The sequence below is a fragment of the Osmerus eperlanus genome, chromosome 2 (assembly GCF_963692335.1).
Source record: "Osmerus eperlanus chromosome 2, fOsmEpe2.1, whole genome shotgun sequence".
Taxonomy (NCBI): Eukaryota; Metazoa; Chordata; class Actinopteri; order Osmeriformes; family Osmeridae; genus Osmerus; species Osmerus eperlanus.
In genome coordinates, this window is record NC_085019.1 from 15,403,222 (window position 1) to 15,425,735 (window position 22,514).

At 44.1% G+C, this 22,514-nt stretch overlaps 1 protein-coding gene across 1 annotated transcript in view; it reads left to right on the forward strand.

The window, feature by feature from the left end:
- LOC134013843 (4-aminobutyrate aminotransferase, mitochondrial-like) overlaps nucleotides 1–22,514 on the forward strand; it is an 87,927-nt gene that overhangs the window by 56,560 nt on the left and 8,853 nt on the right. The window contains exons 7-11 of the mRNA XM_062453589.1: nucleotides 5,154–5,203; nucleotides 5,407–5,487; nucleotides 6,234–6,326; nucleotides 7,629–7,691; nucleotides 21,861–21,924. Of these exons, the coding sequence (XP_062309573.1) occupies nucleotides 5,154–5,203; nucleotides 5,407–5,487; nucleotides 6,234–6,326; nucleotides 7,629–7,691; nucleotides 21,861–21,924 (351 nt within the window). The remainder of the gene's footprint in view (nucleotides 1–5,153; nucleotides 5,204–5,406; nucleotides 5,488–6,233; nucleotides 6,327–7,628; nucleotides 7,692–21,860; nucleotides 21,925–22,514) is intronic.

Sequence of the window (22,514 nt, forward strand, 5' to 3'; positions counted from 1 at the left end):
CCTTCGCTTCCTTTGGTGAATGCTTATATCTCCCGCTATGCTCTTGGCCAGATAATTTGTTAGATTTATACTTTGTTAGCCAAAGTATTTAGCACTGTCTGTTTAACATGGTGGATTGAGCCACAATGTATACTGACCCATACAGCCGATTTAGCAGGATTATGCAATTTTTATCATCTATGATCCATTTTGCTCCTACACTGCTGAAAATCTCTGGGTGGCATATGGTGTACCGTACTGTATTTCTGTAGCCTTTGAAGAAACTGTGTGCTACTCGATGGATGGAGTCTTAGATGTCTGGGAAAAAAATGCAGTCTGTGTCGGAGCAGGATGCGTTGATTTATTAATCTTCTATGTGGCAGACTGGCGGTACTGTACTAGCTAGGGGACAATTGTGTGTGTTTTGTCAGTTTGTTTCTATCAAAAAGGTGATCCCACTATATTCAGTACTCTGTTTGAGATGATGATGATGATAATAAATATTTGTGTAGTACTTTCAAATCAACCAACTGAAAACTGGAAAACTGGGGTGGTGGGTGAGAAAAGGAGATGACAGAACAAAGAGATGCAAGAATACACTTTTAACACAGATGTGTTAAATTGTATGATTATGCTTTCTGGTAGTTCCTGACTTTGCAACCTGGGCCACACAGTGCTGTTCTGCTGTCTACCAGTGTTGCAAGAGTGTTGCCGACACACACACACCACTCCACAGCTGTTGTCGAATGACTCATGACCTCTGGGGTATTGTCGTAAACTGACCAGATGGCACACATCATGCGCTGAATTGGGGAGGAAATGGAGAGCATTGTTACAACAAAGCAACGTTACTGTAGATTCTAAAAAGACATTGGCACAGGTTACCAATGCCCGTAGTGAAGCTAAATCTTTAGACTCTAGTCAGTCATCATTCTCCTCCAATCACAAAATGGTGTTAGGTTGACGTGAAATTGATAACTGCTGTAGAGTTGTAAGGGTGACTGTAACGGTGCGGCTGCCCGTTACCGCTAGCAAGAAACGTGCCGTCGCGGGGAAGCCGTTTATGCACCGCATGGCGAACGTTGTGCGGGGCTGGGCAGTGGCACGGGGATATCCTGTGTCCGGACAGAGGAAAGACCCGACGGAAAGTCGGAAGGGTCTTTTTAAGACGTGAGCGCACGGAACGTAAGACTTTGTTGGTGGAAGGACAGGGGTGTTTGTATAAGGTGAGCGCTGGGGAGCTATTTAGCGGGCTAGACATTGTGTAGCAGGATGGTATGTGTATTTACCTGTCGGTAGTATTTTAGGGAATGTATTTATTTTTAGTTAGGTGGAGTAGGTAGTATAGTAAGATTAATTGATTTAGGAGGGGGATAATGGTCAGAATGGTTGAGGCTGTGCAGATAAAAGTGCAGCGCAGAGCAGGTGGAGGCAGTGGGGACTAAGGGGAACAGCCGACCACACCTCTGGCGAGCAAGTATGTGAAATGCCGAAATGACCTGAGTTAGCGGAAATGTTTTGAAAGTGTCTGGTTATTTGGGAAGTTGTGTAGGTAGGGGAAATTAGGGTTCCAGAGTTTTCATTTTTTTCATTTTATTAAATAAAACCTGCGGGGATTGACTCTAACTCCTTGAATCACTGCCTCCAAGTTTTTGATCACCGCTGCAAAGTTGGCCATCCTACAGTGACCAGATGATCATCCTGATGGAAACGACCCGTTACAGTCATAGACCACCTATTAAGCCATGATATGGTTATTAAGCATTAAACAATGACCATATACCCTTACATAACCAAGCAAAGTTTCAGGGCTTTCTGAGAAGCCAAATTAAGACACACACACATGCACTTCACTGACCTGAACTGTCGAACGAGCGTGTGGGGACTCGAGGTCGCTGACCGGGGTGCTGGTCCCCCGGCAACAAATGTACTGTTACGCCTCGCTACGCCACCCAACTCTCGCACGGGGTCTCACGAATTTGTATAGGCTACGTGTGCGGAGAACACACGCTTGGCTACGAGTTAGTCCGAGGCTCCCTCCCTCCCTGGAAAGGAATCTCCGCACCCAACCAAACCACGGTGTCACAGACGCTCACCGGGGCCTCCTGACGCAAACCTGGAGGGATCTTTTATAGCAGCAAACGTTTATAGGCCCTTTTTTGGGCAAAACATCATAATTTATCGATCACTTATTCCTATGGCTACGTTTCGCTCCCGGTTACCGCGCCCTTCCCACCCGATAACAAAAACGTTCAAGGGCCCTCCTCCGCCCTTATTCCCCCCGTTAGTTTATCTGTGAGACGCAACACCGCACCTATCGAGAGAGTATATGTGTCTGAGCAGATGAACACTTCAAGACCCTGTTTCGCGTAAACACCAGCTGGGCAGTTTTTGTGCCTAAATGACTGGTCGCGATTCCCGGGGAACTCACCTGAGTATCGGTGTGGGGCGCTGAGTGGATCCCTTGGTCTCGAGCGAGGGGCGCACAAATGGGCGGTAGAGCAACGACTGTCTTTTCAAATTTTTATTGGCAGATTATTGGAACAGATACAAAAGTGTAAAAAAGGAAAAGAAAAAGGTAAGCTAAAGCCTCCTTGATTAAGGCACGACAAAAAAAATAGGAAAACGCGGACCCTGGGTCACTAGTAAAACAGCAGCACAACTGACAGAAAAGAAACTCTTTGCTAAAATAGGCACAGGCGGACACTCTACAAAAACAGGCTCAGGAACTAACAACCTCGACTACTCGACTCACGAAGTACAACTCTCAAAAAGCTTTCTCTCTACCCCCAACTTTCATTCTTATTTCTTTTAACACGTGATGGCCCTGTCTAGACTTTGACGCAGGTATCGGTCTACACGTTTCCTGTATTCTCCAAAAAGTTAAATGTGGTTCCATCTATTCAAGCATTTCCTAACCACATCCTCTGCATTTATCATACTGAAACACTCTGTCTTAAACTTTTACACATTAGCAATACTACATATCTATTTTAAGATGCACATCTACAAAGTTTTTTTTTTAATTCAAAAAAGGTAAAAAAGGTTCTAAAACATTTTCCAGCTATTTCTTAACACTCTTTAAAATATTATGCAAGCACTTTCTTAAAAAACATTTGCCAATGCACATTCTTTCTAATAAAACACATGCGTATGTTAGAGGTCAAAACTCCTCTTAAAAACACCAAACTTAAAATTGCAAAACCTTTATATATGTATGCAAGCATCTACAACTTTTTAATGCACAACTTGGATATACGTATGCACAAAGTCAAACACATTTGCCAAAACGCACACTTTTCATTATTAAGCATTATTCTTTTTTTTTTTTTTTTCAGAATTGTTTCTCCAAAGTCCATCAAAACGAATGCTCCTTCAGGGGCGTTCGACAGAACCCAATGAGATTACCTCACCATTTTAATATCCTTGCGTCCGTTGTATCACTCTCCAGGCATCTCCGCCATGGTTGGAAAACAAATTTGTCTTTAGTGTACATTTATCACTTGTGACTGACAATGGATTTGAACAAAAGCAAACTTAAGAATGTGTCAAGTGTTCAAGCTTTCGTGCATCAGCAAGTAATTATGTTGTGGAGAATGTAAATAGTCATTGTGTGCATAGTTTGTTTTTCTGTGTGCTTTTTCATCTGCGTATTATTCAGTTCTCTATTTTGTCTTTGTCTCTTTCTCTCTGTCTGGCATGTGTTGTTGAGGAGTAACAGTGGTCTTAAATGCTGAGATAGAGCCACGTGGAGTTCTTGTTAGTTTGTGTATTTTGGGTGCTTCTACTGGCTACAGACTCAGTTACAGATTATCGTTGTTAGCATGCAAATGCTATCACTTCCATGCAAAACAAAGCTCTCAGCAACCTCCATCCACAGTCTATCCATCTCGTTTTCTCCACTGGACAAGCTTTAGATCCAAAGATCCCTATTCAGGGAAATATTGTTTTTTAATTATTGATGGAAAGTGGGGAAAAACAATTTGGTCCAGATTGGTCCACATTATTTAATCTCAGTGATAGATGGAATGGAGGTTTGGTGGGCTTAGGTTTGCTCTAGACATCAAAAGTGTTGTCAAACATCTTTTGTGTAGCTTAATTTCCTCTGAGCCTTTTGAACTTAAATGCAATCTGTGTTCCTGTCATTTCACTATGACTTTGCATACCAGTTGGTTCTTAAAGCAAGTTTGCAACTGTTTCATTAATAAATAAAAAAAGTAGTACAGCTTTTTCACAGGATCTGATATGTTTGCTGTTTTTGGAGTCTGGGTCAGTAGTAGAGACGAGTGTAGTCAGTCTATGTTGGGTCCAGCTTCCCACACCAAAAACCTAAACAAAACTAAAAGGTACAATTTCTGCCACAAACCTTTTGCCACAAAAACGTTGTAACCTCCTAAACCGTGCAACGGAACGTAAATGAAAATACAAGCAACGCAAACGCTACCATGACGAACCTTTTGACACCGACGTTGTCTATGTAGTCCAAATATTGAGGGATCCTTAGGGGTGGGAAAATAAATAATAAATGTATATGAGATAGAACAAAGGTTGTGCCCTTGCCGAAGGCAAAGCACACCCAATAATTGACAATGCTCATTGTTCATCTCAATCTCTTTTTTTTTTTTTACCTAGCTTCTCTGGAAAGTAAAGTAATTGTTGAATGTGTCTGCATGTTGGGTTTTTTCCCATTGAGACTAGTGCCCTCCTCTGATAAGAGGTGGAACTGCTTTGCAGACCTTTATGTAAGATAACCTTTTGCAATTTTGAGCAATTCATGTCAAATACACGAACTTGTGTGTTAGATATAATGTAAGGACGTTATAGGATTTCCTTGAATAAAATGGACATTGCTGAGTTTTGTTTTACATGATGGAGGTAATGCATGCACATACATAATACACAGTACATACACATACACACACACACCTACAACAATGGAGTCTGTTATTGCTCTTTTGCAATTTTTTGTGTGATGCAGTTACTCTGTTGTTTGTCACCCACCTTTTCATACCAACTTAAACAGCAGTTAGCGGTTAAGTTTACTCTGACGCAATCAATTGACCATAACAGTGTTTTAGAGTCTTCGGAGCTGAGTGAAAATATGAGGAATACAAATGTGAATGACGAATGCTAAAGAATAAATTTATGTGTATTTCTACTATCTCATCTCTCAGGATACAACCATCCCTCGCTCATGAAAGTGATGGCCAACCCACACAATATGGTGACTATGCCTCTACACTAGCAATCAGTGGGATTATTTATAGATGGCACATGTTATTGATCTCTGAAAAACTGTGTTTGTGTGCATCCTTTTACCCCATACACAGTAAGTTTTTCAAAAAGGCATTGTTACTGAAACTGACGGACGTGAAATGATTATTCACATTTTATTTTCATCCCAACTCTAATTCCCCTCCACATTAGAGTGCATTTGTGAACCGGCCAGCACTTGGGATCCTACCACCTGAGAACTTTCCAGAGAAGCTGTCAGAGAGTCTTCTCTCGGTGAGTGCAAGTACACACATAGACGCTAGAGCCCGACCGATAAAAGATTTTTAAGGCCGATATCGATACAAATATTTGGTGATTTAAAAATCTGATAATCCGATACATCAGCCGATATATATATTAAAAAAATCCAGAAATGCGTAACAAAACATGAATAGATTTCCCTAACACTCTGCCCGACTCTGGCTGGATCAGATGGTTGTAAGGTTTGTGGCGTTCTAAACACGTGTTGCCAACAGGGACGTAGTAAAGTGCCCTCTGGTGGACAAACTATGCAACGCCAACACTCATAACATGGTTGAAGGTTGGTGTTGTTTGGTTGTTTCGTCCGTTTTTTAAATGTATACATTTTTTATTAATTTATCGTCTATTATAAAAGCTGATACCGATAGTTTGGAAAATGCCTAATATATGCCAATAATATCGGCCCGCCGATTAATCGGTCGGGCTCTAATAGGCGCACACACACACACATTTAATCACAATCAAATATAGGTAATAAAGCTCAGTTATGAAAGAAAGTCCTTTCAGAATCTTCTCATGAATGTATACAAAATGCATGTGAAGTTTCAGAAACAAAGACAAACGATAGAACTTTCAGCAGCTTGTGTTTAGAAATATTTGCTTGGGCTGTCGTGGATCCACTATGATAATGTTATCACTCTTGTTGAGTTATATATTATGTAACAGCTACAGCAGATCATAGTCCAAGAATGAGGCTAACATGACCTGTGTGTGTTCAGATTTCCCCTAGTGGTATGACTCGTGTACAGACTATGGCTTGTGGCTCCTGCTCCAATGAGAACGCTTACAAAGCCATGTTCATCTGGTACAGGGTAAGTTCTAGTTCAAACCAGCTTTGCAAAACAAATGAAATGCTATTGTAGCTGGTGTAGGTTGGTTAAACTCACTTCTCAGGTATGTAATAGGCCACCCGCACCAGTGAAGTGTTAGATTTTTGTTGGCGTAGCTGGTAGTGGTCGCGCTTGGGATGTCAGAGGTGACAGGCAAACGTCGGCCGAGTGTACCTCTGATGGGTGCACGGCCACGTTTGTTATATTGGTGCCGTGACCCGGATCATTAAGGGTAGCTGCAGCTGACCAGCTGGGGTAGCTGTGGTGTGTGGAGTGAGTTTAGAGGGGTGATTGTAGCCGGTGTTGATCGGTTAAACTCACTCCTCAGGTATGTAACATGCCACCTGCACCAGCAAATTGCTAGCTTTTCGTTGGCGTAGCTGGTAGTGGTCACGCTTGGGATGTCAGGGGTGGTGGGTTCGATGCCAGTTAAGGGTGCACGTCGGCTGAGTGTACCTCCGACGTGGGCGCGACCACGGCCACTTCTGTTACTCAATACCCTTTTTTTTTGCTTGACACGAGGACCACCAGGAATCGATTACCCTCTTCAAGCATCACAGCGGTCTACCAGTCAGCTAAATATAATTGCACTGTTTGCGTTAAAAATAACCTAAATACCTAAAAAAGTGTTCAGAAATTCTGATGTGTGCTTGATTAAACAGTTTTGCAAGTTAATAAATGATGACGAAGAAACACATGTGGATATGGGCCCAGTTTCCCATACATGGATTAAGCCTAGTCCTAAATTGAGAGAAATTCAATGAAGATCATTGAAAACGTTTTTAATCTAGGACTTGGCTTAATCCATGTCTGTAAAACTGGGCCATAAAGCGCAGGTGGCGTAGCCAGAGGTAGACGAGGCTAACTGCTAACCAATTATATGCACCATGAAACTATATGCCTGCTTAAAACTATAGAATAAACAAAATACAGTACATAAATAATATTGCCATATTCAGCTAAATATACACATAAAATGAAATGATATTAGAAAATGTTAATTTACTTTATATGGTATCAATCACTAATAGCATGTTTGCTGTAAAACTTGACAAGCCATTTTTTTTATTTTAGTACCTTCTAGACCTCAGACCCATTTGCTTTTGAAAACACAAAACGGTCTAGGTGACCGCTTCGGTGGTCCGAGTGTAAAATCTTTTTTTATTGATGTTGCAATTGTGATCCACAGCCAGTGAATTTTGTGCATATGGTTTAAATGGTAATGGTGAAAAAAGCTGAAGAAGTTAATCTCTTGGAATTTGTCTGTGTGTCCATGGGTTCCAGAACAAGGAGAGGGGACACAACACTCCATCTGATCATGATGTCAGTTCCTGCATGATAAACCAGGTGTGTCATCCGTCTGGTTTCACCTCTCTCCCCACATATTAATAGACTGCCAATCATCACAGTGCCTGTGATGAAGTAGGTGACAGACACATTCCTGGAATTATAGAACAGTGCCAGTGATGCAGTCAGTGAGTAAGATGTCGTTGACACACACATTTCTGGAATAATGGATAGATTGTGCAGTCCCCTTGATGCAGCTGGTGATGCCAGTTCTTCTCAGTGGCTTTAGTACCTACATTTCTCATATCACAATTGAAACTCTCAAAAGTACTTGGCAACCTCCACATCTAGTTACTTATGAACATCATAAAAGCAAAATCTCATAATTTTAACCAAATTGCCAATGCTATGGTACATTCATGCTAATTATTATGTAGCCTACAATTGTCTATCTCCTATATTATCAGTTATTTGTCATGTTGATCAGAATGTATTATATTGGTTCTCTGTTAAATTGTCTTACCCCCACAAACATCTAGACATTTAGTTCATTGCATAAGTCATTACATGGTTGAGCCAGCTGTCATAATTGCGACCATTCACCATACAGTTCTGCCTAAGGGGATGTTTGCGGCTCGCTATATACATGCCTCAAGAAACCGACCGAAGAGGTAGGAATAGTGGTCTTGTCCTATACCTGTTGCGGCTCAGTTCAACACCGACAACCAACCGAGGAGCAGGCCCGAATCATCAAGTTACAGACCCCGTGCAGTGCCCATGATGCAGCCAGTGATTAAGATGTTGTTTAGTTGATTTGGTTGCACACAGACAACACAGATTCCTGGAATAATATACAGTGCCCATATCCCTAATGCAGCTTGTGATTAAAATGTTACAGGGTTTTTGCATCAGTAGGCTAAACGCATTAATTCATGTAACAAAATTCACTGATCTATACGGAAAAGTATCCACTTAAAGGCTATTGTCTTTTTCTTAGCTAACCAGCATTTCATCCATAAAGAAAACCTTTTGAAGTTTGAAAGAAGCTGATTAAATGTTATGCCAGCAGTTAGCACTGTTCGCCTGGCCATAACGTCAGTATTTGTGAATTGCCAATTGAAAGGTTGTCCAGCAAGTCCTCGTTTTATGATGCCTAAAGCAATGGTAATCAGGCTAAACCGTAGTGAGTTGCATGTGTAGGCCTAGTCTACACAGCAACAATTGTAGCTAATAACCTTCCAATTGTACCTACTAGAATAAAGTATCCACTTTAAATATAGTCTTTCTCTTAGGTATTTAGACAGCATTTAATCCAAACAGAAATACTTGCTCACCTGGCCGTACTATTGGTGTTCCCAATCTTTCGCGGAGTCCGTTTGTCTTTAATGAGTTGGTCATAGAAAGCGATGTAATTTGTAGGTCTATTTAATTTTCACGAACCACTCATCAGAGCAATACACAGAATTTCAACTCCACATAGTGTTGCGTGAGATAAGTGGTTTGATTGCATTGTAGCTAACCTTCCAGCTATACTGGAAAAAAAGTATCCACTTCCAATAATATCTTTCTTAGCTAGCCATAATTTCAACTACAAAGACAACCCAGTTGTTCAAGAGCTTAGTGGAGCTAAGCTAAACCCTGTGTAGGGCCTGGCAAATTATGCAAGGGTCCTGCCTCCCCCTCATGTCAAAGCGGGTGCAGCGTTGCCAATTTAGCAACATTTCACCTTTCTTTGGGGGTGTCAATGAGTACAACTTCGATGAGAGTAAGAAGCAGAACTATGGTCACGAAAAGAGGAAAAAAAATACGAATAAAAAACTTTGCGGGAACAGCAATCAGGTAAACTTGTGTTCTCTCCTCCCCAAGTTTGATGTCAGCAAATAACAGTAAAGTTACATTTAAGTGCTAGCTTGCAGTTCATCTCTCTCAAGTCTGTCTGTCTTCCGAACCTAGCTGGGCAGTGCATCTCTTGGTCTCTCTGTCTTGCTTGCTTGCCATCCACTTCCAGGGCTGTGTTCTGTGACTTCACTCTCACTTTTGCCTGACAAAAGTGAGTGAAATACAGCTATTTATTATGTATGATAAATGCCAATGGGCAATGTTATTCAACTGCAGCTTGGAAAAAATAACGATGGTTATGGAGATGACTCCAGTTCTATGAGTGGAGCAGAGCCCCGTAGGTCATTAGTTTAGTCGGAGTGAGCGAGGCAAGATATACTTCCAGCGAGACCTGGTCCAAAAAACACTGACTCTGAGCTGTACATCTAAGGGCACGCAGTCCATTGCATTGGAGCTGAAAGATTACCAACACAGGATAAGTGCTAAGCCATAATTCCCCTCCCCCATTTGCACCTGCAGAGCAGAAGGGTAGATAATACAGGTGGGAGCATCCTTTTTGGGATATTCGGAGGCACGCTTCCCATGCTTCAAAGTAAGAGTGACTGTCAACACAGGGTATTGTGCAGTCAAAGCACTCCTCCCCTTTGCGTACCTACTCATCAACCGTGTGGCAGGAGAGTAGCAAAATGCCAGTGTTGTAGTACTCGAGACTGGTGTTGGTTTCGAGACGGTCTCAAGACCACTTTTTGATGTCTTGGAATCGGCCGCAGTCTTGTCTCGGTCTCAGACAAAGAGGACTCAGGATTTTATTTCAAGACCACAACTGCAGGAATATCACTAAATTGCCTGTGCATTGTTTAATGTATTTTTTTAATATCATTACTGTTGGATGTAAAATGTCACGCTTCAAATGCAACCAAAAACTTAACTAATTTCTCATTTGAAATTGCCCATCACCCCTCCTCGCACCCCAAAAGTGAATGACGAAGATGGCTGTCTGAAGATGTTGGCCAAATCAGCTGTAATTTGATTTGGTTACCTGAACCACAAAGAGTTTACAATAACGTCCAAAAGAAAACACACAGCTTGTGTCCATTTTGCAAAGAGATGCTCACTGAGACGGTTGGGACTAGGCCTACATCATACTTTTACCGGCATTTAGAAAGAAAACATTAAAAAAGGTAAGCTAGGCATAAGTGACGCTAGCAAAGCTAGATATGTAACGTTTGTAATCTGCCTCCGTACCAAAATTTAGAAATCTCTTCCCCCATTACACAAAGAGATTTAGCGAGTATTAGATATGTACCATACTTTATGTTTCAGGGCATTAGTTTTAGTTGCTTGCCAGATTTTGTTTGTGATAACGAGCCAGGCCACATAAAGCTATGTAGGTAATGATGAATATAAAGATCTCATGTCACTGCATAGCTCTCCCGACTCAATAGTGTTAAGTTAAACGCCGCGGTACCCACTCCTTCACTTGGGTGAGAGAGAGATGTGAAAGCAGAGACTGAATACTAATGTGCCTCTAACAAAAAATTAATAAATAACATTAAATAAGCTGTTTTGCCTGGCCATAAGCACACGGCACTACTTTAAAATTGCACATTTTTCGTTAAAATACAATTACAGATCAAATCAAACTTTTTACCTAGTCAAACCCTACTGCTTGTGTATTTTGAGTGGTCTTGGTCTTTACTCGGTCTCGATGCACTCTGGTCTTGGTCATGACTTGGTCTCGGTTTAGGTGGTCTTGACTACAACATTTCGAAACACACAAGAAGAGTTTGTCACAGGAAAAACCCCTCAGAACGAACCAACAAAAAATTCGCAAGGGGCTAGCCCAAGTGACTCCTCAGTCACTCTGTCCTCAGGGCTGAGGACAGAGTAAGTGAAGGAGGAAGACGCAACATCCATCAAGTATTAACAAATGAACTGTGAAGACGTTCCTGAGTCACCACCTTACCGCGGTGGAGGGGTTTGCGTGTCCTAATGATCCTGGAAGCTAAGTTGTCAGGGGCTTTATGCCCCTGGTAGGGTCACCCAAGGCAAACTGGTTCCAGGTGAAGGACCAGACAAAGCGTGGCTCCAAAAAAAATCTACCATGAAGAAAAATAACAATGGTTCCAAGTTGCCCTTGCCCGGACGCGGGTCACCGGGGGCCCCCCCCCTGGAGCCAGGCCCGGGGGTGGGGCTCGATGGCTAGCGCCTGGTGGCCGGGCCTTTTCCCATGGGGCCCGGCCGGGCACAGCCCGAAGAGGCAACGTGGGACCCCCTTCCAGTGGGCTCACCATCTGCAGGAGGGGTCATGGGGTCGGGTGCAGTGTGAGACAGGCGGCGGCCGAAGGCGGGGGCCTTGGCGGTCCCATCCTCGGCTGCAGAAGCTAGCTCTAGGGATGTGGAACATCACCTCGCTGGCGGGAAAGGAGCCTGAGATGGTGCGCGAGGTAGAGAGGTTCCGGCTAGATATAGTCGGCCTCGCCTTGACGCATAGCATCGGCTCCGGAACCAGTCTCCTTGAGAGGGGCTGGACTCTTTTCCACTCTGGAGTTGCCCTTGGTGAGAGGCGTCGAGCTGGGGTGGGAATACTTGTTTCCCCTCGGTTCAGCGCCTGTACGTTGGGGTTCACCCCGGTGGACGAGAGGGTAGCCTCCCTCCACCTTCGGGTGGGGGGACGGGTCCTCACTGTTGTATGTGCTTACGCACCAAACGGCAGCTCAGAGTACCCACCCTTTTTGGAGTCTCTGGGGGGGGTGCTGGAAAGCGCTCCTCCCGGAGGTGCCCTCGTCCTCCTGGGGGACTTCAATGCTCATGTGGGCAATGACAGTGATACCTGGAGGGGCGTGATTGGGAGGAACGGCCCCCCCGATCTGAACCCGAGCGGTGTTTTGTTGTTGGACTTCTGTGCTAGACACGGCTTGTCCATAACGAACCATGTTCAAGCATAAGGGTGTCCATATATGAGGTCTCAGTTCGATGATCGAATTTGTAGTCGTGTCGTCGGACCTGAGGCCGAATGTCTTGGACACTCGGGTGAGGAGAGGGGCGGAGCAGTCAACCGATCACCACCTGGTGGTGAGTTGGCTACGATGGTGGGGGAGGACGCCGGTCAGGCCTGGCAGGCCCAAACGTATTGTGAGGGACTGCTGGGAACGGCTGGCAGAATCCCCTTTCAGAAGGAGCTTCAACTCCCACCTCCGGGAGTGCTTCGATCATGTCTCGGGGGGGGCCGGGGACATTGAGTCCGAATGGGCCATGTTCCGGGCCTCCATTGTTGAGGCGGCTGACCGGAGCTGCGGCCGCAAGGTGGTCGGTGCATGTCACGGCATTAACCCTCGAACCCGGTGGTGGACGCTGGAGGTGAGGGATCTCGTCAAGCTGAAGAAGGAGGCCTATCGGACTTTGTTGGCTGGTAGGACTCCAGAGGCAGCTGATGTGTACCGGCAGGCCAAGCAGAATGCGGCTTTGGCGGTCGCGGGGGCAAAAACCCAGGCGTGGGAGGAGTTCGGCGAGGCCATGGAGAACGACTTCCGAACGGCTTCGTAAAGGTTCTGGACCACCATCCGGCGACTCAGGAGGGGGAAGCAGTGCACTGTCAACGCTGTATATGGTGGGGATGGTGCGCTGCTGACCTCGACGGGGGACGTCCTGGATCGGTGGAAGGAATACTTTGAAGACCCCTTAATTCCACCAACACGCTTTCCGAAGTGGAGGCAGAGTCTGGGGACATCGGGGGGGGCCTTTCTAGCTCTGGGGCTGAGGTCGCCGAGGTGGTTGAAAAGCTCCGCGGTGGCAGGGCCCCTGGGGTGGATGAGGTCCGCCTGGAGTTCCTTAAGGCTCTGGATGTTGTAGGGCTGTCTTGGTTGACACGACTCTGCAACATCGCGTGGACATCGGGGACAGTGCCTCTGGACTGGCAGACCGGGGTGGTGGTTCCCCTCTTTAAAAAGGGGGACCGGAGGGTGTGCTCCAACTTTAGGGGGATCACACTCCTCAGCCTCCCTGGGAAAGTCTATTCAGGGGTTCTGGAGAGGAGGCTCCGTCGGATTGTCTAGTGACCTCAGGATCGGGTCGCTGCTTTTTGCGGATGATGTGGTCCTGATGGCTTCATCGGGCCGTGACCTTCAGCTCTCACTGGAGCGGTTCGCAACCGAATGCGAAGCGGCTGGGATGGGAATCAGCACCTCCAAATCTGAGCCCATGGTTATCGACCGGAAAAGGGTGGAGTGCAATCTCCGGGTCGGGGAGGAGATCTTGACCCAAGGGGAGGAGTTCAAGTATCTCGCGGTCTTGTTCCCGAGTGAGGGAAGAATGGAGCGCGAGATCAACAGGCGGATCGGTGCGCCTGCATGCGGGCTCTGCATTGGTCCGTCGTGGTGAAGAAGGAGCTGAGTCAAAAGGCGAAGCTCTCTATTTACCAGTCGATCTACGTTCCTACCCTCACCTATGGTCACGAACTGTGGGTAGTGACCGAAAGAACGAGATCACGAATACAAGCGGCCGAAATGAGTTTTCTCCGCAGGGTGTCCGGGCTCTCCCTTAGAGATAGGGTGAGAAGCCAAGTGATGCGGGACAGTCCATTACCTCATACTCCGTAGCAAATGGGGTCGAGGAGCCAGTGGGAGAGCCTCTGTGTAGACAGAGGTTTCTCAGCCTTTGATTCACCATAGCAGATTAGTAACTAGAGGGAAGACTTGGTAGGTGCAGTCCAAGTAGCGCGAGAGCATGCATACCGGACACAACTTGTGCAATCGTTCATCCTCCTCTCCACTATGCGGAGGGGGGAAAAAACGCTCACAGCTCTGTGCCCTGAACATACAACTGATGACTTTGGGCACAAACACTAGATTAGGGCGCAACACTGCTTTTGTCTGGTCACCCGTGATTATCATACAGTCTGCATGTGTGGAAAAGGCGCACAAGTCAGTCACTCGCTTAACCATAGTCAGTGAGGAGTAAACTATTTTGAGCGAAACCAAGTGCTGGGATGCGCTATTGATCGGTTCAAACGGAGGTTTACACAGAGCCTCCAAAACCAAGGACGGGTCCTACAAAGGCACAGACACTCTCTTAGGAGGTCTGAGCCTGCACGCACCAGCCAGGAAACGTTGAATAGAGTCAATCTGGCAAACCTTCATGACAATCTCAGACAGACATTGTGCATACTTTAAAAGTACCTGAGGCCAGTCCCTTGTCAAACAGCAATTTGAAAACACATTGGAGTTGTCTAGGATCAGTCTTGCTAGCTGAAGTTCAAGTCTTTTATTGTCAGATGTGTAAAACAACACTGTCAGACTGGGCACTGAATTTCTTAAGACAAGACAACGCAAAGCAACCTGGCATAACATATACAGTTAGGTCCATAAATATTTGGACATTGACACAATTTTCATCATTTTGGCTCTGTATACCACCACAATGTATTTGAAATGAAACAATCAAGATGTGCTTTAAGTGCAGACTTTCAGCTTTAATTTCAGGGTATTTACATCCAAATCAGGTGAACGGTGTAGGAATTACAACACTTTATATGTGGCCCCCCCCTTTTTAAGGGACCAAAAATAATTGGACAAACTAACAATCATAAATCTAATTGTCACTGTTAATACTTGGTTGCAAATCCTTTGCAGTCAATGACAGCCTGAAGTCTGGAACCCATAGACATCACCAGATGCTGGGTTTCGTCCCTGGTGATGCGCTGCCAGGCCTCTACTGCAACTGTCTTCAGTTCCTGCTTGTTCTTGGGGCATTTTCCCTTCAGTTTTGTCTTTAGCAAGTGAAATGCATGCTCAATTGGATTTAGGTCAGGTGATTGACTTGGCCATTGCAGAACATTCCACTTCTTTGCCTTAAAAAACTCTTTGGTTGCTTTCGCAGTATGCTTCGGGTCATTGTCCATCTGCACTGTGAAGCGCCGTCCTATGAGTTCTGAAGCATTTGGCTGAATCTGAGCAGATAATATTGCCAGAAACACTTCAGAATTCATCCTACTGCTTTTGTCAGCAGTCACATCATCGATAAATACAAGGGAACCAGTTCCAATGGCAGCCATACATGCCCACGCCATAACACTACCTCCACCATGCTTCACTGATGAGGTGGTATGCTTTGGATCATGAGCAGTTCCTTCCCTTCTCCATACTCTTCTCTTATCATCATTCAGGTACAAGTTGATCTTGGTCTCATCTGTCCATAGGATGTTGTTCCAGAACTGTACAGGGTCTTTTAGATGTTTTTTGGCAAACTCTAATCTGGTCTTCCTGTTTTTGAGACTCACCAATGGTTTACATCTTGTGGTGAACCCTCTGTATTTACTCTGGTGAAGTCTTCTCTTAATTTTTGACTTTGACACAGATACGCCTACCTCCTGGAGAGTGTTCTTGATCTGGCCAACTGTTGTGAAGGGGTTTTTCTTCACCAGGGAAAGAATTCTTCTGTCATCCACCACAGTTGTTTTCCGTGGTCTTCCGGGTCTTTTGGTGTTGCTGAGCTCACCAGTGCGTTCTTTCTTTTTAAGAATGTACCAAACAGTTGATTTGGCCACCCCTAATGTTTTTGCTATCTCTCTGATAGGTTTGTTTTGATTTTTCAGCCTAACGATGGCTTGCTTCACTGATGGTGACAGCTCTTTGGACTTCATATTGAGAGTTGACGGCAACAGGATCCAAACACAAATACCATACTTGAAATGAACTCTAGACCTTTTATCTGCTCCTTGTCAATGAAATAACAAACTCCCATGAGGGAATAACATACACCTGGCCATGGAACAGCTGAGCAGCCAATTGTCCAATTACTTTTGGTCCCTTAAAAAGGGGGGGGCCACATATAAAATGTATTGTAATTCCTACACCGTTCACCTGATTTGGATGTAAATACCCTGAAATTAAAGTTGAAAGTCTGCACTTAAAGCACATCTTGATTGTTTCATTTCAAATCCATTGTGGTGGTATACAGAGCCAAAATGATGAAAATGGTGTCAATGTCCAAATATTTATGGACCTAACTGTAAGTACTCAGAACATAAATTACAGAACATAAATTTCACCTATGATAAGCAAAAATATAATAAACCTCCTAAATATACAAAATAATATACAATACAGTATACTAAACCTCTAATACACATAATAACCTATACTAACCTTAGACCTATACTAACCTAAAGTGGGGAGCAATTATGCTGGTGGTGGTAGGTGTCCTGTAGGGCTGGGAGCTTCCTGCCGATGATGAACTCGGCAGACCTGACCACACTGCATAGGACCTTGCGGTCCCTGTCTGTGCAGCTCCCATACCACACTGTGATGCAATCAGTCATTATTCTCTCTTTTGTGCATCTGTAGAAATGAGTGAGGATGACTTAGTCCATGCCAAACTTCTTCAGTGTCCTCAGGAAGAGGAGGAGTTTCCAGGCCGCTTTGACCGCCGTGTCCGTGTGAGCAGACCAGGTGACATAATTGCTGATGTTCCCCCCCGAGGAGCCTGAAGCAGCTGACCTTTTCCACTTCGGATCCGTTGATGTGTAGGGGGGTGCATGCTCCTCCTCCTGCCGCCTCGTATAGTCCACAATCATCTCCTTAGTCTTCCTGACATTGAGAGAGAGCTTCTTAGAAATGGATGCGGCTAAATCGGGAGAAGCACCGTGCATAAGACCATGCTTTGTCTTTCGAGGAAAGAGTAGCATGGAGGGCAGAGCCTTTCCTAGGATCTTTGTTGCACATATTATTGTGTAAAAACACAAAGCAGAGATCGTGTTTGTCCCGACCGCCATCATGATGACAGCACTAACAGTGAGCCCTGAGAAGGGCTTTAAGTGGCCGTGGATGAGCCGACATCGAACCGAAGTGCCAAGCAGATTGCTCTTGGACGTTAAAAATTAAAAATTCTTAATAATAAAAAAGAATTCTTGATAGCCGACTTCGAAGCTTCAGGATGACAACCCGTGCTGAAGATTGAGAGAATGAGCTGCCTTAACCATTAGATGCATGAGTTCAAAATATTTCCGACGGTCCCCACAGTGCAAGTTATTTTTCCGAAACGGTAGCTAGCTAACTTTAGTTAGCTTCCGGGCTAAGATACCGAGCATAATACTCATATCAATACTACTATGTCAGAAATATTAATCTATCAAGCATTGCACAGTGAGTCGGTGAACAAGTTAAGAAAGCTTTATTGCGTGCGGCCGGACGCAAGGAGACAAAACATCACACGCCATTGTGCTACAAAGTTTGTCCACTAGCATGTTGTGCTAGCAACCTATTTAAACAAACCCGCTCTTTACAGTCATTGGCTAAAACAAAGGCATGCAAATGTCCCATGGCTCTTCCTTCATTGGCTCCCTTGCATAGACCTGGCGTGCGTGCGTGTTTACGTGTGTGCGTGTTTATGACATCAACCTTGATTAAAACGCAACAGCAGAATCTCCGGTCCTGATGTCGTAAAAGCTCCTTCACATAGGTGTCAAGCAAATGGTCACCAGACCTCAGTCTTCCTTCTAGCTCTGTCAAACAGTATCTCCTTTAAACAAACAAACCCCCCTCTTCTTACCGTATTTTACGGTAAATAAGCCGCATCGTGTACAAGCCGCACCCCCCCAGAATGAGCACTTTGTGTTTGTATAGAGGGTTTTCGACCTCTTTAATCAACCTAACCTTGGTTACGTTATTGCATTACTTACTTTGGCCTTCACAACACAACGGTCGTTAATAACTTGGTACTGCGTCTCCCTCACCCATCCACACACCATCTGGTTATAGGCCTCCAAACCTTTATAGGATTTAAGGTCTTCCGCTGTGTATGGGCTCGGCGAGAAAACCAGGTAGTTGACTATATCGGGATATGCAACTGAAGGAAGAATCACCGGGTCGTCACGGATCCAAGAAGAGGGAGCTAACTCGTAGGGATCTGCACCGCCAATAAATCGTGATTTCTCGAAATATCGCGCCTTTTCTTTTGGTCCAAGTCCTTCCCTATATGCCTTTGCATCTTGGACGCGTTTTGATGAGATTTTAGGTTGTTTAGACATGGCTACAGTCACTTAAAGTATCCAAAGCGCACAAAACTCCATTGTACTCTGTCAGTTTTTTACACCGAGTGCCTCCACAATGGCCACGCATCCGGGTTACCGCTAAGAACGTGACGTCGGGGATAACCCTCTATAAGCCGCACTGGAGTACAAGCCGCACTTTATAAGCAAACAATGTTGCGTGGCCCAATGCTAACAATTGGTCACTTGCACGTTGATGCTATGGCTGCGGACAGCTTGGATAGCGATCTAACTAGACTACATTCCCAATCAGGGTGAACACTCAAATTATCTAACTAATATTTAACCGTAGACCATAGCATTACACATATCAAAACAGAACGAACACAACAATAGAATTCCAAACAATGCTTATTTAACTAAGCTAATGCCCTTAACTTAGTAGCTTTTCAGCTTGCCGCAGGGCATTCTGGGTACCACGAGCAATGCACGAGTGTAGGCGATCTTACAGCATTGTGTAACACACTTCGATTGTGGATAGTATGTCCAGAAATAAATCCAAGTCACTCATTTAGTGGCAGAATCCATTGTTATGTCTACAAAATTATTTAGATACATTATAAGTTTAGCTAGCTTGCAAATCCTGAGGATAGCCTACTGTAGCAGACCTTTCTATGTGACAACGGACAAGGGTGTTTTGTCCCTCGGGAGTTGCCGTAGGCTTGATGCTGAAAGCATTACGTGAAATCAGTGAGGGCTTTTCGAATGGCGATGTCAGGAAGAGCAGTGGTAAAATACAAGTTATGAAAAGAGACCGCGTCCGTGTCTTATTTTCCACACTATCATATACAATTATATCTAAAACGAACTTACAAAGAGCTCGGTTAGACTACCAAAGTTGAATTAGTAATGTTGTTAGCGATGCTAGCGTTATTTTGCTAGCTAGCCTAGCCTATAACATTTCACTGGGTTTGATTAACTGAAATTATTATGAAATCATATGTTCTACTAGCCATTTGCCTACTTTAGCAAGTCACTGTATTTCCAAGCCCTGATAGTGTAACTGAGACAACACAGTAGCCTAAATAATTCCTCTTTCAAGTAATAAGTCCCTGTTCAAGTGTTGAGCATAAATTTAGCTGCACGGTCAGTAGAGATCTTGAGAGAAGCAACTTTTTTGTTCTAAAACCGGACTATAAGCCGCTTCGAAATATAAGCCGCACAAGAAAACTGTAAAATCGGAGTACAAGCCGTGACTTATTTTCCGTAAAATACGGTAGTCCTCAGCCCCAAGATAAAGTATAAAGTCTTGTATGTTTACCCAGAGTTCAGATTTCAGGGTAGGCCTCTCTTTGTACACAGAGATAAACACAGTATCATTTTATACAGAATAAAAGTGTTACATCTTCAATTTTTCCGACATACTACCATGGTAGTCTTACCTGTTAGCCTTCTCATTAGTACATTTCGAAGCCATACTAAAGCGTTTGTTGCATAGTTTTTGTCTATCGGAAAATATTCAATTAGAATGTTCGAAATCAAATTTTTATGATGTTACCCTGTGGGACCCACATTCGAACTATCACATATTTGTGACGCTACTCCTTAACGGGTTAATTCTTCGTTGCACACTTTCAACAAGGTGTTGGAAATATTCCTCAGAGATTTTGTTCCATATTGACATGACATTACTGCAGATTTGTCGGCTGCACATCCATGATGCGAATCTCCCGTTCCACCACATCCCAAAGGTGCTCTATTGGATTGAAACCTGGTGACTGTGGAGGACATTGGATTACAGTGAACTCATTGTCATGTTTAAGAAACAAGTTTGAGATGATTTGAGCTTTGTGACATGGTGCATTATCCTGCTGGAAGTAGCCATCATAAGATAAATGCATTGAGTTGCTGCCATGTGATTGGCTATTTGTGTTAACAAGAAATTTAAGAAGTGTACCTAATAAAGTGGCCGGTGAGTGTAGAACTGCGTCTTGTGTGAACATGTGTTCATATGCGAGTGCGCGAAATGAAGCTTGCACTTTCCAGCAGAAACCTCTGAGGGGACCATCAATAATGGGCTTTGTAGCGGGGTGTAGGCTAGTCGAATTGAATGAATTTGTTTAAGAAGAGCATATCAGATAACGTGAGTGAACAAATTACGTGAGTTAAAATTATAGACAATGATTTATTGAAATAAAATGGAAATATAATGAACAGTACTGGATATTGTTATTGGTTTAGTAAGAGTTGGATAGGCTAACAATTTGAACTACCGGGACAAACAATGGAACACGATGAAAAAAGCGGGAAGAGGGAGAATAATCAGGCCTTGTCTAAATGAACTGGAATCTAGTGCTAAACTAACAATAGTCAGTTTAACATGTAATCTAATCAAACATACACAATGTAAATTACTGCATGCCAATGTCACAAGCAGTGCCGGTCCTAGCACATTTGGCGCCCTAGGCAAGGTTTGTCTCTACCCCTCTGCCCCCCTCTGCCTCCCCCCCCTTGTATCTTGTAGTGTCCACGAACAGTGTAGTCCTTGAGAAAAATGTTTTTGTACGTCCATAAGTCAGGTTTTGTCAATTCCGTTGTCCTCTGGGGTCCTCTGATTTAACAGAGGTTTGACTGCCCAAGGGGATAAGGGGCATCGGGAGTCAGATGGCTGAGCGGTTAGGGAATCAGGCTTGTAATCAGAAGGTTGCTGGTTCGATTCCTGGCTGTGCAAACCAAATGACGTTGGGCAAGGCACTTCGCCCTACTTGCTTCGGGGGAATGTCCCTGTACTTACTGTACTGTAAGTCGCTCTGGATAAGAGCGTCTGCTAAATTACTAAATGTAAATGTAAATGCATCATATGAGTGATTTGTGAACTGTTTGGGTTAAAGGAGGGATAACTGTAGTAGGGGTACTGGGGTGTCAGGTGTGACTAGCAATGGCAAATAGTTTACATTGCTCACAGGTCAGGTAGGAGGGCTCCTTAGCAGAATTTTGCGTAGGGCCACATGGAGGTCAGGATCGGCTCTGACTGTGTAGCCTATAGTGCAGCTCAACACAATTGATAGTGCCAGCTCAAAATGGCTGAAAGGGATCCATTGCAAAACTGGTGGCAAATTATTTTTAGGGATCTCGAAGCACTTATCCAAACATCAAACGTGGCACTGCACTCCCTTCGGTTCTGAAAACGACACCTGTTAAATTAGAACTTTGTAGTGACACTTTGTAGTGTTCTTGAGATAATCGTGGGAAACTTGCTACCCTAAAATCCCATTATATAAACACACACACACACAGATTCCTGCCATTAATAGAGAGATGTATATTAGCCAGTTAGAGAGATTCTATTCAAGAGATTTTGATGTCTGATTGTTCTGCTCTGACTTTCTTTCTGTTTTTCTTAGTCCCCTGGCTGTCCAGACCTCAGCATCTTGTCCTTCATGGGTGGATTTCATGGGAGGACCATGGGTAAGAAATGTTACACTTGGGAAAAAAAAGAAGCAGCTTTGAGCTTTACATTTCCATGCAACTTAATTTCTGAATATTGCATATGTCTGGCACTCTTATATTGATGCTCTGCTGGACATGGTATATGTTCACCCTGGCATGGGTTATGTTTTTACCCAGTTCAAGTTTTTCTTGTTTTCTTGATGTCAGAATTGCCAGTAGCCTTGTTGTTCTGCATTAAGATTCCAGGACATTATATGCTGGAGAATTGAATTTATAATAATTTATCTATTTTTGGGGTGGATAGAACACTGTGACTAGAAGTGTAGCAGTTGTCTGTGACTTACTATTGTTGCTAAAAGGATTACAAGATAGGAAATAAGAATATATACTGTTGGTAGCTAGATTGCTAATTGGGAGTCAGGTGGCTGAGCGGTTAGGGAATCGAGCTAGTAATCTGAAGGTTGCCAGTTCGATTCCCGGCCGTGCAAAATGACATTGTGTCCTTGGGCAAGGCACTTCACCCTACTTGCCTCAGGGGAATGTCCCTTTACTTACTGTAAGTCGCTCTGGATAAGAGCGTCTGCTAAATGACTAAATGTAAATGATAT